At 44.0% G+C, this 15,832-nt stretch overlaps 1 protein-coding gene across 2 annotated transcripts in view; it reads right to left on the bottom strand.

The window, feature by feature from the left end:
* Positions 1 to 1,364: 1,364 nt before the first annotated feature.
* The window catches only part of ALG9 (ALG9 alpha-1,2-mannosyltransferase), a 32,078-nt gene continuing 17,610 nt past the window's right edge, over positions 1,365 to 15,832 (bottom strand). Inside the window, exons 14-15 of one of the 2 annotated variants that reach the window (XM_076358476.1) lie at positions 12,359 to 12,489; positions 1,365 to 1,617 (exon numbers count right to left, since the gene is read on the bottom strand). In XM_076358476.1, coding sequence (XP_076214591.1) covers positions 1,494 to 1,617; positions 12,359 to 12,489 — 255 coding nt within the window. In that variant the 3' untranslated portion in view covers positions 1,365 to 1,493. The remainder of the gene's footprint in view (positions 1,618 to 12,358; positions 12,490 to 15,832) is intronic. The other variant, XM_076358477.1, reaches the window with a different exon arrangement.

Genomic DNA, 15,832 nt, shown 5'->3' with positions numbered 1-15,832 from the left:
TTTGCTCTTACCATGTTTTGCACTTTATAAGCTGTGTTTCCAATAGAGCACAATGCCATTAAAAAAACTCCTCCTTAATGAAATGCAGGGGATTCAGAACACCTCTCCCTGTGTTTCTAAAGTTGCTCTTATGATTCAGCCCATGCCTTGCTCCTCATCCAGCTCCTCCTGCTTTGTCCCAGTGGTGTCATGTTAGATCACAGCCCCATTGGTACAGCCTGCCCTTCCCATCCTGCTCAGCTGTTAATCTGCAGACTAGCCAAGAGACCTGCCTAGCACTGCATTCTGCACCTGGACCAACACATGTATCCTCAGAGGCACGTGCTTTTCTGTTTGGATCCCAACAGCTTCCAAACATACCAATCTGCTTCCTGATCCACCTGCTCTGGCATTCCGTCACTGCACACACAGACCAATCTAATCACAGTCACAGTGGGGCATGGAGCTTGTGCAGCCTTTTTGCAAAAGGAACCTCCATTTGCTCCATCTCCTGCCATCCCATCCCCACAGAGTTCCAAGGATGTGAGTGAAAACAACTCCCTTCATCTAGCTTGTGATACTGCATGTTTTAAAAATGGAGATATAATAAATAAATTGCTCTGAAGCATATTGGACCAATGTAACATATACTGTCTATTCTGCGAAAAAAAAAATTAATGCTTCTTATCCTCTCTGGATGTTTCCAAAAATTTTAAGATGCTGTAGTCTAGAATTCAAAGGATGTTATAGGTATCTTTAAAAAATTATTATAAAGAGTGAACAAACCCTTGGTTTCACAGATAACAAAAACACTCTGATCCCATTAAAACAGATAATTGGCTCAACTCCTAAGTTTGCGTTTTTTCCTCCCCAAAGCGCAAGTTTATCCTTGAAAGTGTCTCCTGGACAGAGCAACTTTAGGCTGTTTCTCTGTGGTGCACACTACTTCATTCCTTAAGATTCAGTGCATTTCAGTTAATTGTCTCTCAGGTGTTTTCCTTTTTCTTAAAAAAGAAACAATTCCTAAACATTGTTACCTGAAAAAATTCCCTAGGAGAAGGTGAACACTACTTAAGCAGACAAGGACAGTGGAGGTGGGGCAGCAGGAGAGAGAAAGAGAGGCTGAGCTGGATTTTCCCAGTGCCAGATTGCAACCTGGAGCAGAACCTCATACTGTCATTCCTTTTTATTTTCCATTTTTCTCTTCTCTGGTGTAATAGATAATAACACAGGGAGCAGCAGGGATAATACATTCGTAGGTGGCTGCTGGATTTTCAAATGGTTTCTTACCAATATGTTCTCTGTAGGCAGAGCAGAGACCTGACACTGAGGAACTGAAAGCAGATGATGCACCCTTTTTACAGCTGGAAGCTTGCAGAGTGAAATTACTTCATGGGAAATCTTTATTAGTGAATCTTACAAGCGCAATCTTTCAAAAACGGAACTGAAGATGGCTTAGGCAGCTGTCCAAGAGTGTCAGCAGATGCTTTTGGTTTTGTTGCCCAGGTGTGTTGCTAGCCTCCCATTTTTTTCCTGGTTTGCCTCGACCTCCGGGATTTCAGAATAGTATAGTTTGCATACCATGTGTACTGTTCTGAGAGGAGAGGGACGTAGAATGCACGCAGCAGCTTTGAGGACCTGAAACCAGAAAGGAAAAACAAATCATCCTTAAAGCGCTCATTAGCCAGTATGTTCAAAACAATACAAATGAGGCTTTCCAAAAGATTTGGGCTGGTGAGTCAGTAACATGAGGAATGCTAATGGTTCAGGCATACGAAGCCCAGTCCCATTTTCTCCTTGTTGGTGGGACCAAAGCTGGTTTGTGCCAGAATCACCAGTTTAAAAGCAGCAGCCTGCCCAGTTCTTCAGCATGCCCACTATCCATTCCAGTAGGATTAAGGGGGAGAGAGGGCAGGAAGGTGTTGTATTTATTGAAAGAAACTTAGATCCCGGATATCACTGTCCAAAAAGCAGACAGTACAGCCCTGTGAGCCTTTGGTATCATACAGACAGGCAGGCCTCCCATTCCTCAGGGCATGCTATGAAGGTGAAAGATAGCAAGGCTGCATTTAGCTCCTGGCATCTCCTCTTTTCTATACAATCTTTCTGGCCGCCGATTCCTCCACGCATGTCTGAAGGGCAGACAGAAGCTTTGATGGGCACTGGCATTTTGAAGTTTTGCTCTTGGGCTGATCTTCTGTTGCGAGTATTGAATTAAAGAGGGATGGACCGCTCTAAAGCCTACAAGCAGTTTGCTGCAGGCTGCCAGCATTCACTCCATGCCCTGCTAGTGCTGGGAGCTGGCATTTCACAGCACTTTGCAACAATTGGACCAATGGAGTACTCAAGCATGGAGGGTTTAATGGCTGCATCAAATTAGTACCTTTTCTTTGGCTGCTAATTGCTGGAGCTGTGCTAGCTGAGTACATTTTAAATGCATGTATTCTCTTCCTGAGCAAACTAATAGTAAAATCCAGGTTTAAATGTGAAGTGGACCAATATAATGTCCTTCAGCAGCAGCACTGAACCTTGCTAGAAGCTTCAAAAATTAGAGAAACTTATTGAAATCAGGGCTGGGGCAGAGTCTTGCTTCCTCAGCATTTAAGCTTATCTCTATCTCTTTAAGATTAACTTGTTGGTAAACTATCAACCCTTGACAGACATAAGTCTAACTCCATCCACATAAAGCTTGGAAAAGCAACTGCAGCACTCAAATTTGATCTGCAGCGTGCTAGGTCAGGGATGGTACACAGATCCAGCATGTACTTGCTGGTCACTGCAATTCACACAGCTTTGCTGGTTACACAGCCAAGGTTCTGGACATCCAGTTCAAGTCACTTTTTCAGAAGAAAGATTAATTGTGTTTCGTTTGCTTATTGTAAGGCGGCACTGGATATTTTTCAAAAATGCAGTCTAAAAAACAATGGCAGGAACTGCCACTGTGAACTACAACTCCCTGGAGGCTCCCAGGGTTCTTAGACAGCCTTACTGTAATTCATCTGAGAACAAGCAGCTCCTGATCTCCTGCAACCTGGAGCAAAAGACCATCCAGGAAAAGACTGGTGATATCTACTTGCATTGGCATAGCACCACTCAGCAGCAGGGTCCTGTTACATAAGATGCCATACAAGCACAAAGCAAGGCATTTTTCAGTTGAAATGTTCCCTCTTTAGACAGACAAAGTGACAGACAAAGCAGTATTCTTCCCACACTGGAGAGGGGAAACTGAGGCAGAAAGTATTGTCTACCCTCAGAGAGACTGAGCAAGTCTGAATTCCTAAAATTTGCAAGTCCCACTTCTAACTGTGAGACTCTGCCTCCTTTCAACATCCCACATCTTGTAAGCTTGCTTTTTTGCCAAGCGCTCAGCTTGTGCTTTAGGATATAAAAATGCTGATTGCTTTATTTCGAAGAACAAAAAGCTCAGTGATAATACTTAAGCCTTTTACAAATTGTAAAGCACCCAGCAAAGTTCCTAAATAAAAGAATCACTGGAAATGGTTGCTCTTTGTGAATTCCTGAGGTGCTGGAATCGGGAACATGTTCAAAGCAGAATCTCTTAGTAGCAAATAACTAGGCAGAAGATGGTAATTTTGGTGTATTCTGAACGAGGAACTTTTTTTGCAGCTGTCATTTCCTTGTGCCTGGAAATTGGAGGTCAGCCCTCCCTCCAGTCACTAGAAGCAAAAGCATCCCTTTGAAAACAAGTGCTTGATTTTCCTCCTCCATCTCTTGTGGCTAATGAACATCATGTCATTGCTGAACTTATTCTGGCATCTCCTCCTCTGAGCCTGACAACCCACCATTGCTACCATGGCTGCTCTCTGTGAATGGTGTGGTTTCACTTCAATTCCCTTTAGCAAAGAAAAAGGAAAGAAAGAAAAACAAGAAAAAGCAACTGTGTTCAAGCTGCTTGGGATGCTGTTTAAAACAAGGAAACTGAAAAGTAAGGTAGAGTACCAGCTTGCTGCTACATTGTAAGAAAGGGACAGAAACTAGCACAATTCCCCAGAGCTCAGGGTGTGTGCTTGGGTTAAGATGAAGTAATCTGTTGAATTAGCCTTGTGCGGTTTAGCTCAGGGACAGAGAGGAAGGCAGCACCTTCAGCTGATGGCTGAGGTCCCAAGTATACAGTCTGTAGCACTGAAAATGCTTTCAGTCACTCAGTCCAAATGTAGAGCTGACAGCAGTCAGACAACAGCACCCAGTTCACATCCTCCCCTTGACCTGGATGCATCAACATACTGACAGCCTGCCCAGGACAGCACTGTACAACGCAGTGGAAACCCAGTAATGGTGGGTCTGATTGATTGCTGGAGCAACAAAACTAAACGCCTGTGTTTACCCTCAGTGCTGGTGCCTCTCACAGCTCTGCAGAAACACTACTATCTTGTCTGTACTTCTTCTTTATACCTTTTGTGAGAAACACTCCCTATATCTTTTACTTGTTGGTATTCTGAAATATAGGGCCAATGCAGCTCACATGGTTGTGCTCACATGGTCTTTGTGGCATATGTTCAGAATATGCAGGATTCAGCTTTGCTTTCTAGAACAAAAGGAAATTCCAGGAGCTGGTAGTAGCAAAAATCTCCTCCCAAACAAGCCAGCTCAGTGTAACCATCCTGAGTTTGCAGACAGCCTGAAACAACTCTGAGCAACGAAAGCTCTCCACATGCTCTTAACTTTGCTAGCAACTCAGCCCTCATTAGCAGCAGTTTAAATGTCAATGTTCACTGTTTCACAGTTTATATCAGCAGTGAAACAGAGGAGAAAATACTGTTGGTAAAAAAGATCAAAAAAGGAGAGGCAGGAATGACTGATGGAAAAAAATACCAAGGGTGGAAAATGACAAGAAACACAGAGCAGAAAGATAGCTGCTCTTCATAGAATCATAGAATCATTGAGGTTGGAAAAGACCTCTAAGATCATCGAGTCCAACCATCAACCCAACACCACCACCCACTAAACCATGTCCCTAAGCACCATGTCTACACGTCTTTTAAATACCTCCAGGGATGGGGACTCCACCACTTCCCTGGGCAGCCTGTTCCAATGTTGAACCACTCTTTCAGTAAAGAAATTTTTCCTTACATCCAATCTAAACCTCCCCTGCCGCAACTTGAGGCCATTTCTTACTTCCCACCAGTGGATGTCCTACATAATGCCAAGGCACTCATGACAAATAACAATACAGTGAATTGGTATATAAAGGCCACAGCTGATCTACATTCCTGTACTCCTCCCCCAAAACAAGAAGTACGTGCTCCGAGAATGGAGAGTTGTAGATCTCATTTAGCCAGAGGAGACCCCAAAAGTGAAGTTCACCGTGGTCTTCAGGGTGAAATGATGTATTACTCAAACTGTCAAGTCCACAAAGAGTCCTTGGTTTCCACCAGGTGTTAGCTAGTCAGGCTGCTGGTGCCATAGCAAAATGACTCTTCGCTCACAAGACTTGTAAAGGTAAAAAGGGAACAGTTTACATTGGTTCCAATTACCCAGTCTAAGGACACAGGTTAAAAAAAGGCAACAGAAAATAAAAGAGGCATCTTAAAAATAGTAACGTTTATGTGCTCAGAGAACCACGTCAGATATAAAAACATGAAACCCTGAATATGGCATGGTAAATGGTAGCACCAACTTATCTGCTCCACAGCTATAAGGTCAGCCTTTGTATTTGTTCAGCAGCAACTTTCTCACTGAAAAGAGACTCAGACTGGACACAAGCACAAGGCTGCTCTCTCTGCTGCTGGTAACTACACAGTAGCAAAGCCCTGGATGCCTGCTCTCAGCAGCAGCCATGAGAGAACCATGGCTGCTGATGCACCGACAGCTCAGGAAGTCATGATAGAGCTTTAAATTCAGACAGGGAACCTTTACCTCCTGTCACCTCGCTTTGTCAGGTTCAGCAACCTCAGACAACAGATGGTACGTGGAAGGGGTTGGGATGACAGATGACAGTGAATATATACATATAATGTTCTATTTGCATTTGCTTCTAAATTTGTCCCCCAGAGACTGTGAGTGTGTGTAGCCTTAATCAGCATAGAGCTCCCAAGCAGCATGTTGGTAGCAAGATCAAGGCCACAATCACTCGAAGCTGGGTAGCCAAGGGTCTAGTGCAATGCTACTGGAACACTGATGCAGCAAGGCTCTTTCAGTGGTGGGCTCCAGGCCGCAGCCAGGCAACAGGCAAATTCTGCCCACTTGTTGCTGTGCTCCAGACATGGGAGGTATCGCACATTCGGGGGGGGCTGAATTATTTTCCAGTTTTTTGGTTTCTAGGGGAGCGACTGCTGCAGCACCCAGAGCAGCTGCCAGTTAGGATAGAGGTGCACAGTTACCTGTACACCCAGCAGAGCTGGAACCACAGTGCTGTTTGGTGCTAAGCGTATTTCTGTAAATTACCTATTGGACTTCAGAAGAAAGCAACTCAACAGTCCTGTTCTACTAATGCCAGTGGAGGCTCTTCTGGAATGGAAGCAAGGACTGCTAAGTGAAGATGTTCGAGTCCCCCCTCCCAAGCTCATAGACTGACATGGAATGGAAGCAGTTAGATACATGTAGTGGTGGGAGATTCTTCCTGACTGCATCTTGTAACCTGAACTTCTTACCCCACTGACAGCAGAATTCAGAAAGAAGCATGAGAAGGAAGAAGAGAAGGGAATGGCAGAAAGAAGAGGCAGGAGGAAGTTGAATCTCTGCCACATGGGCAGGACCTAGTACCTTCTAGCTGCAGGCATACACAGGAAGCTCATGATCAAAGCTCTCTGAAAACCCATTAACATTTGCACTTCCTCTAGGTGTTAAATTTTGTACCAGCCATGCACCTAAGAAGTAATTTAGCTACTTGTAAAACAAAAGTAGGGAAAACATTTCATGTAACATGGAGGAAAGCACCATTAAAGGGAATGAGACAGTCTCTCTTATCAAACCGGGGTAATGATATGCTAGAACAAGGTGACCGAATCATTAATTTTGCACTAAGAATATTTTTTTTGATGGTAAACCCAAGCATTTGGAGCAAGCAGACGGCTCAGCCTAAAGAACTGCAAAATATGTGCTCCTCAGTGGGGAGCTGTAATATATTTCCCCTTTTCTGTGCCAGATTTGGAGTGCTCAGCCAATATAGAATTAAATGGACCTGGACAAAGCAGCTTCCTGAGGAGCATAATTAGCTGGTGGCTTGGAGTACTCTCTAATTCAATTAGCAGCACCATTTATCAGAGCCAGCTGAGATTTACATTTGCACTTGCTGACGTCAATGTGAGACTCGCAGTGAGTCCCAGAAGCCTCCAGTTCAGCAGGAGTGAATTGAACTGCTGGGGTCATTTATTTTCAAAGAACAAGAGCTGGAGTTTGGTTTGGGTGGGGAGGTGTTTCATGGGGGTTTATTTGCCCAAAATGCTCCTTGCTCTGCAGCCACTTGAGCTGCAGACCTGAAGTCTACCCTGGCAGCTTCCCTCGCAGCTCAGTTCAAAATGACACTTCTTCTGTTCCTCCTTCCCTTTTATAAAAAAAGCTGCATTTTCATAGTGTTTTTACACTTACTTCAGAGGTAGCAGGGGACATTTCCAAATCATTGTGTGGAAGCAGGTGCTGGATTTGAGAGATGCGTCATTCTGCTAAGCTGAGGAGCTCAGAAATGCGAGCAGCCTGGATCATTATAGGAGTTCTTGATGCATCTTCACTGACTCTACCCACAGACCTGTGTGTCTTACCCTGGGAATAACTCTCCCCACAGATCTACTAACTGTGGGATCCTTTCAGCTTACCAATTTCTAGCACCTAATGTGCTATTACAACTGTGTAACCGCTCCTCTCCGGCAGCTAAACTCCCCAGAATGATCAATTTCTCAAGTCTAAGAGAGACAGCCCTGCCTAGATTTGTTGTCTCAAATTAAAACAAAACAAAAACACAGAAGTGTTTTTGCTGGGATTTCCATACCTTCTCCGCTATCAGGCCTGCCTTTCGGGACTATAGAAGTACTTGTTGCATCCCTGAAACAGTCTCAGGGTATACCCAATGCCCTCAGAGAACCTTCCAGCTGGATGGAGTGGCAACTCTCAGTGTCCTCCCTCTGAGGCTCTGCAGTGCCCACTCCAGTAGGCTTGGTACTCTACAGACTGGGATAAGGACAGAAGCAAGCAAAGCAAGGGCTGACTAGCAGCAAGGGAGACTGCTGCAGCCACAGACAGAAAGACACGCCAGTAGTACTTGCTTCGCAAATGAGGTTTTCCAATCTGAACAAAAGGACAATAGCTAATGCCTGAGTCTGCAGGGTGAGACAGACCCTCGTATCTCATTCAGTTGCTAGACAGAACTGCAACTGCCACTAGCTAACTCATCTGTCGGCTGCCAATCTACTGCAAAACTTGTGTCATTTCCCCTTTTGAGAATTGCTTGAGCCCCATTATTTTATGCAAGTTACAACTCAATCACACTCAGGGAAAAAAAACAAAGCAAACAATGCTGTCTTATTTTAGAAGTGCTACGACGCATTCAGAGCAAGGAGCTCAACAGACTGATTATGAACATTTGCCATGGGAAACCTTTATATGGATGTTGCAGCAAAATTCCAATACTTGGATGCAAAACAATGCAAAGGGATTTACCTGCCACCGCTATTATGAAGTTGAAGCTTCTCACTCTTTTATTCATTGCCAGCAAACTCCTGGAGATAAGTGGGGAGCTAACAAACTTTTGGTCCAAATGCGAAACTGCAACACAGGGAGGGTTTAAGATACGTGGACAGAGTCTTGGGAGCACCAAGTTCCAGCTGAGCTCCTTAATCACTCATCCACCCTACCTCTTCTCCAAGGGCCAAATTACAGAAAGGAATTAAAAATATATGACAAAAAATTATGAAGCAGGCAATCCAAACAGAGCCTTTCTGAAATTTCTCTTGCTCATGCTGTTGTGGATGGGCTGGCAAAAGGGGCCTTGACCTTGTCGGTAGTATCCAATTTTAAATGTGATACCTTTAAGTGACACACTGGCTAAAAACAGGCCATATCAGACCTTGCATGGTTTGTTCTTACTGCTCTTCACTGTACCATGAGTTGTTTTGGGAAGCTGTGCCCACTGCTACACATTTGCCCTGCTAGGCAGGCCATGGTTCCTGGCTTACTGTCCTTCAGAGGTAACAGAGAATCTGTCAGACAAGCAGGGTGACAAGATGGGGAGACACTGCTGGTTCTCTCATCCCTCAGTATCAGTGATATCCCCCAGGTAAGCACATGCCCTTCTAGTCCTTCACCAGCACTGTGCACTCGAGCTGCCCCACCTGCAGACTGCTGAAGGTCTGCTGAAGGGACGGAGCCCAGCGCTCCAAACTGCGGGAGCTCTGGAGGTACTAACAGCAGGGATGGAAATCAGACCTGCTGCTATGGCAACCTGGCCTCCTCCACTGGTGAAGGCATCACACCTCCCCTCTGCTCCAGCTGTGAGGCGTTGATAAGGAACAGCATGGAGAATTTCCATGCAGCACAAGAACAGGAGCGGAGGAGGCTGACAGGCGACACCAGCAGGGCTAAGGATCTGACTGCCTGATCTCCTCTTGGGACATGCTCTGCAAACCCTCTTCTATTCCAGTCTCCCATTAATGCAAGAGCATCTTTCATTAAGGAGGACACAGCAGCCAGAAAGATCCCCTTCCTCCCCACCACTTTAGATGATCTGTTCTAAGGTCTTGGTGATTGCTTAGCCAGGGAGTATGCTCCCCTTTCCCCACCCCCAGTATTCTGCCTTTACATCTCATCGTTACCAGTGTCAGTATGCTCTGAAGTTTCAGGATCTCTCTGTGACTCTCAGCTTCTCACAACAAGCTGCTGCTCCATGGTGAGATGCTACCTTTGCTACAATAAGCCAAGCCATTACTTCCAGTGGTAACAGCCACATGCACCTTCCTTTCACAAGCCAGACATGAAGGACCACACACAGAAATCGACATCCCTGTACTGAGTGGGTTACCAGAGTTTGGCTGCAGGCTTGCAAGATACTTAGCCAACAAGAAACATACAGCTTGGGAATCTAGCTGGAGTTTACATGATCTAAATGCAACACACAGTATCATATATCAAATTAAAATGAATGCACGAGTTTTCACTGCCAAACTTGGGAATAAGTTACCAGCCTCAGTCTGGCAGGAAGTACTTTGACAGCATTTCCCCTAGAAGCACAGAGCTGCTACACCACATCTACCTATGTATTCAGCCAAATTCCTGAGAAACCAGCCAGATATTTATGCTTGGCAGGATGCAGGGGTTTAGCTGTAAATAGGGAAATTCCTTAATCCTATCAATTTCCCCTAATAAGAAGGAGGGGGGAAAAGAAGAAAGAAAAATATCATAGAGTGACTCATACAGAAACAGCATTAAAGCAGTGAAGAGAGTGACAAGGACTCAGCTCAGTACTGAGCTATGCGTTTGGCTCTAGCTTAGCTCCTTGCACTGATTCCAGTCAGCATTGCAGGCTGCAGTAGGGTCAGGATTGAGATGGTATCAGATGTACACACATCTTACAGGAAAAATCCCCAGCCAAGTTAGCAATGAACAAAAAAGCCTGCGTGAAAGTGGAGGATTTGAAACACGTGTGTCCTGTGGTAAGGCCTACAGGGGTAGACTCAACTCTCTCCCCACAAAAGGAGCAGATACACTGTGCTGTTGCTTCCAGACAAATGCTGTTTTTTATTCAGCAGGGCACAGCCTCTAAGGGGATACGAAATCGGTTCAGAAGAGAGAGCAGTGATACGTCTCTCGTGAGCTTTAATCAAAAGCTCAGAGGCTATGGGTGGGGGCTGAAAGTGCAATAATCCAAAAAGCCCCATGAGACAGACCAACTCCTTCTCTACCAACCATCAGCTAAGTACAGGAAAAATGAGCAGAAGTGGAAAGAAGCCATGGAGAATCCAGGACATTCTGGAGAAGTCTGTGAGATGTACAGCCATAGCAGAATAATTCACTTTGCTTTCATTAGGCAGGCTAGCATCTCTGCGACAGGCAGCTGCTACCTCTGAAAGCTCCCCTAGCAAATTACATCCCCATGGTTAACCCAAGGTGTCTTAAAGACTCATTTGGACCTGACTCAGTGCCTCTGAATGACTTCAAAGGATTTTAGATCAGATCCAAACAATCAGAGCTGGGCTGTTCAGCAGAGGATAGCAAGATAAACCAGCTTTAAAAACACATGAATGTGTCTTCAAAGCATAAATGCACATTCAGGGGTATATGCTTTGCACAAGGAGTCCTCTGCAAAACTCTTACGCAGATGCTTCTATTGCCTCATTAATAAGACTCATTGGCCATCTCATTCTCCCTTCCTAAAGTCCTGCCCGAATGTAACAGCAGGTCTCTCGGAAAACATAGTTCATGAAAAACCTTGCCAAGAAAACTTGTTTGTGTCAGCAAGCTGGGAACATTAGAGCACTCCCGGGAGCTGCTCTAACATTATCACTCTTTCTCACTGTTCAGCTGCTTTTACCAGCCCCCCTCCCTCGAGGGTCCTATTACTAGGAAATAATAAGGTCTCACATAGAAAATAGGAGGGCACTGAACTCTGTATTAGTTTTTTACAGAGATTTTTCCAGTCAGCCTCCCTGTCCTGTTATGACAGCTACATGACCAGAGCTTTAAATGACTAAATAACTGTCCCCTTACAGCTGAGGGTCTCTGTATTTGCAGGAATGTATTAACAACATTCCCACTTTGACAACGCTGATTCCAGCCCCTGTTAGCCTGGAGGAGACCAATTTCAATCTCTGCCTCTCACAGAAATTCCTGTTCAGACACACAAGCAAGTTGTTCAGTGAGCAGCAGAACTAATGAAGAACGGATTCTAACAGAGGTCTCTTCCATGGATTCTCTGATGCCTAATAAAGGTGTGACCTTGCTGACTTTTCACTCCATGAGACTGCCTCCTCTCTCTGTCTGCCTCCTCTCATTCATAAAATTTGTAAGACCTCATGCTCTTTGAGACTGACTTACACCTGTCTTGAATTTAGCTGAAACAAGACAGCAGATTCAAAAGTCTGTTGGGAGGAGATGACATATACCTCATTTCTTCAGAAAGCAAAACAAAAAACATTACTTCAGCAAGAAGTGCACAGGGAGGATTCTTTTTTAAAATAATCCTTCTTACCACCCTTCTCAGCTAGCTTCACCCTCTAAAGCAGCCTAGGTCATAAATATTGCAAGTACAAGTTTGACAAAGGTTCCACTGTAGCCAGCAAGCTGCCTTTACTGGAAACCGGATTTCAAGCTAGCGTTTGCCCATGTATCTTTCCTCCCTGTATACCACTACTTTTGCAAGAGGATAATTGAACAGAATTAGTTCACAGACCTGCCAGCCTTTCTCCCTCCCTCTCAAATGTGTAAAGCATACCTGGAAGCATCTAGGAATGGCTTGTAGGCAATGGTTACCCACTCTTCTTTGTTGGAGGAATACCTTGGCTCCCTTGGGGTTTCAGCTGCTGTATCCAAGTCCACCAGATAGTGGCATTTGGAAATGTCAATCTGCAGAAAGAAAGACATTCTTGTGTTTTTTTTCCTGTAGGCTTCTGGTTGTATGTGTTCATTTATACAGGCTGTTACTTATCAATGAGAAGGGGGTTAAATTTCTAGCAACTGGTGACATGCTTCATGCAGGATACATTGTAAAATATTTTGAATGTTTTCAAGTAAAACCTTTATGGAGGAATACAAGCTATCACTACTGCTCTGGTCATAGGAGAAGAGTCCTAGGGTCCCTCTCTGAGGAAGTACCACTGCCAGCTCTCTTACTGAGGAACTGTCAAGTCACAGAGAGGAATTTGAGGTAGCAGAACCAATTCTGTTGACGTTTTTCCTGGTGGTTGTTTAACTAGCTATTAAAGACTTGCTACAATGCTGACTCCACAAGCTCCCCAGGCAAAAGACTTCACTATCTTCAGCGTTAGAAAGGTTTCCTGGTGTCTACACTGAATCTTCTTCTGTCTCAGTTCATGCCTGTCCCTACTTGTTTTACATCATAAACAAGGAAAACATCATCTTCTTTGTGATAGTTTTTACATACTAGAGTTCTGTTATCTGAAGATGGCTCTTGTCTTCTCTACAACCCTATTTTACTCTATAGTCATGTTTTCTACCCCTGTGATCATTCTTGTGGGTCTTCAATTAGTCACATCTATCCTGAATGCAGTGCCGAAATCAGGATGTGGCAGTTTAATGAAGTACTTCCTAATGCAGAGCAGCAAAGCAACAGTTGCACAATATGCTCCTGTGCATATAGCCCTCTATGTGGCTCATCTCTTTATATAGCAGCATGGCATTGCTAAGTTGTATTCATCCAGTGATTCGCCGCACCCCTGGATCCTTTCCTGAAGGACTTGTGCATAACTGGCTGGTCTTCAACCTACAGGTATTCACCTTATTATTTCTGTCTAGTGCACTGTCCATAGTAAATGTCATCCTTTTTTTTTTCAGATCCTCTCTCCAGTTTGTCAAAATCACTTTGAATTCTAATTACCTACTTTCTCCCACATCATTTGTTATTTAATAAGCCTATTGCCTATTCCTCCTTCCCCCCCTGCAAATCATTGATAAAAACTCTGAAAAGGACAGACCTTTGCAGTTTCCAGTACATACCCCCATTTTAAGTGCTCTACGGATAACTACTCCTATCATTACTGTAACAGCAATTAATGAATTCTGCTCCAAAGTGCATGCACAACAGTGAGAAGGGTACCTTATGTTAAGGCACATCCAGAGGAATATTTCTGTAGACCAGAAGAATAATAAACATCGATGCTGGGAAGTGTACCAACTCAGCACTCGTTTGTCATGATCATGAACTGTTTGTAATGTATAAACATCCAAAGACACTGCCAATTAACACCTTGTATAGGTGCTGTCCTAGGCCTAAAGAATGTACAGTCAAGTTCACATGATAAAGGCTTGACCCACTGCCCAAGCAAGACAACAAAGTACATGCTAGATCAGGCTGAGGGGACCCAGTGCCTCACGCTCCCCTGTTTATCCTCCTGTAAGAAACAGTGTATCTGCCAACTTTCTGCAGAAGAAATCCTGTCACTCACTTAATTTTTCATGCCTTCTTTGGAAGTGCTTTTACAATCAGTTGCACAATGGCAGAACACAACATACACAGTTGTGTCTTGTTGATTGCACAACAGTGTGTACATCTCATCAAGTCAGAAAAAAAAGGTAATGTGTGATGACCAGGTGTTTCAATGAAGAAACAAATTTCCTTAGAGTCACTGCACAAGTTTGACACATTGAAAAGGTGAAGAAAAAGGCAGGGCAGCTATAGCTGGATTAGTCAAATGAAAAGCTAAGGCCCCTTAAGCCAGATTTGCAAAGGCCTCTACCCATCAGTTATCTTAAATGCAGGCAGCTGAGGTTCTCCAGGATGACTATGTCTTATTCTGTCTTATTCCCTCAAACTCTTCCTTGAGGTATCCCACATTTCAGTTTGCTCTCCCACAAAATTTTATTGCAAACTTCCTCGGACATGCTTCAGTTCACTTTTCTGAAGCACCTTTGGGGTTTATTGTAACAATTTAGGCTGAAAACAATTTAATTAGGTGGATGCCAGACAGCTCCGTGGCATCACAACTGAGTGGCAAATGAAATTACACCATGGGAAATTCTGCTGAGGAGAATGTTGAATCCACTTCTTGCACTGTATGAGAAGAACATTCCAGGCCCTGAGAGAGGTTCTGGCTCATTAGCAAAAAGACTCCCAAACCACTAACCAAGTTTTTCTGTAAGTGATGTAGAATCATTCAGAGAAAGACAAGTTACTGCCTCAAGCACTAAGACTAATCTTACTTCTCTCATTCTAAATGCTCCCCTAAAAGGGCTGGCACTTCCAATGCATATGAATTATCTGCCAGGTGAAAGACAGATTTCCCTTCTACCATTCCAAGTAGAGCATAGTGCCTTCTTACAAGTTACACCAAAGCTAAGGATAATATTCATCCTGGTCGGAGGGCCAAAACAGCACCTATGCATTTATTTGGGGATTTACACAAGACTTTGGTGGTGTACAGAATTTGAAACGTTTCTTTGTAGAAAGAAGTCAGTCTTAGTGAACGGAGCTGCAAGGAGTTTCTAAACTACATCCTATCCTCTTCTGTTCTCCTTTCCTTTTCGTCCTCCCACTCTTTTTTTATTTGATGCAACTGCTATGCTAAGTGGTAGAGAACTACATTTGATCACATCCTGAATAACAGGAGTGGGCACGGTATAGTACAGAGATGGACCTAAGGGCGCAGCCTGCTGCTGTACTGCTGCAGCCACATGTCGCTCACTGGTATCTGGATGGATGTTAGCCTGGCCACACAGAGCACAACAGGAGTTTGTCTGGTTTACCACAGATAAAGTTCAACTGTTTTGAGCAAAATCAGAGATGTTTTACTGATCTCTCAAATGCATATTTCAAAAATGAGACCAAGCTTCAGGTGGTTCCTATGGTTCAAAACAGAGCTAAAGGGAATTGGAAAAGAAGTGAAAATAAAGTGGTTAAAAAAAACTTCCTCAGAAGTCAGGAGTTTTTAACAGTTTCAGCTTTTAGGCCTAATCTACTGTTCCTGCTTGGATACATCTTTGTAAGAGATAATACTCCTTATCTCTTTCTTAGCAGTTTCAGAGACAAATGCATCTCCCCAGTAGGACAAGTACAAGTTAAGTGCTGTGCAACATGATTAAGGAAGGAAGAATTGCAAAACAAGAAGATCAAATCACTCTTTTCCCCAGTGTCTCATAGCAACAGAAACACTGAGATTTACTCTTCAATTTTCAAGCAGAGCAGTAATAGATTCTTACACTTGAAACAGAGAGATAGGTCCCACTTCTGCAG

Source organism: Aptenodytes patagonicus, chromosome 23, assembly GCF_965638725.1.
Source record: "Aptenodytes patagonicus chromosome 23, bAptPat1.pri.cur, whole genome shotgun sequence".
Lineage (NCBI taxonomy): Eukaryota > Metazoa > Chordata > Aves > Sphenisciformes > Spheniscidae > Aptenodytes > Aptenodytes patagonicus.
This window is presented reverse-complemented; position numbering and strand designations above follow the sequence as displayed.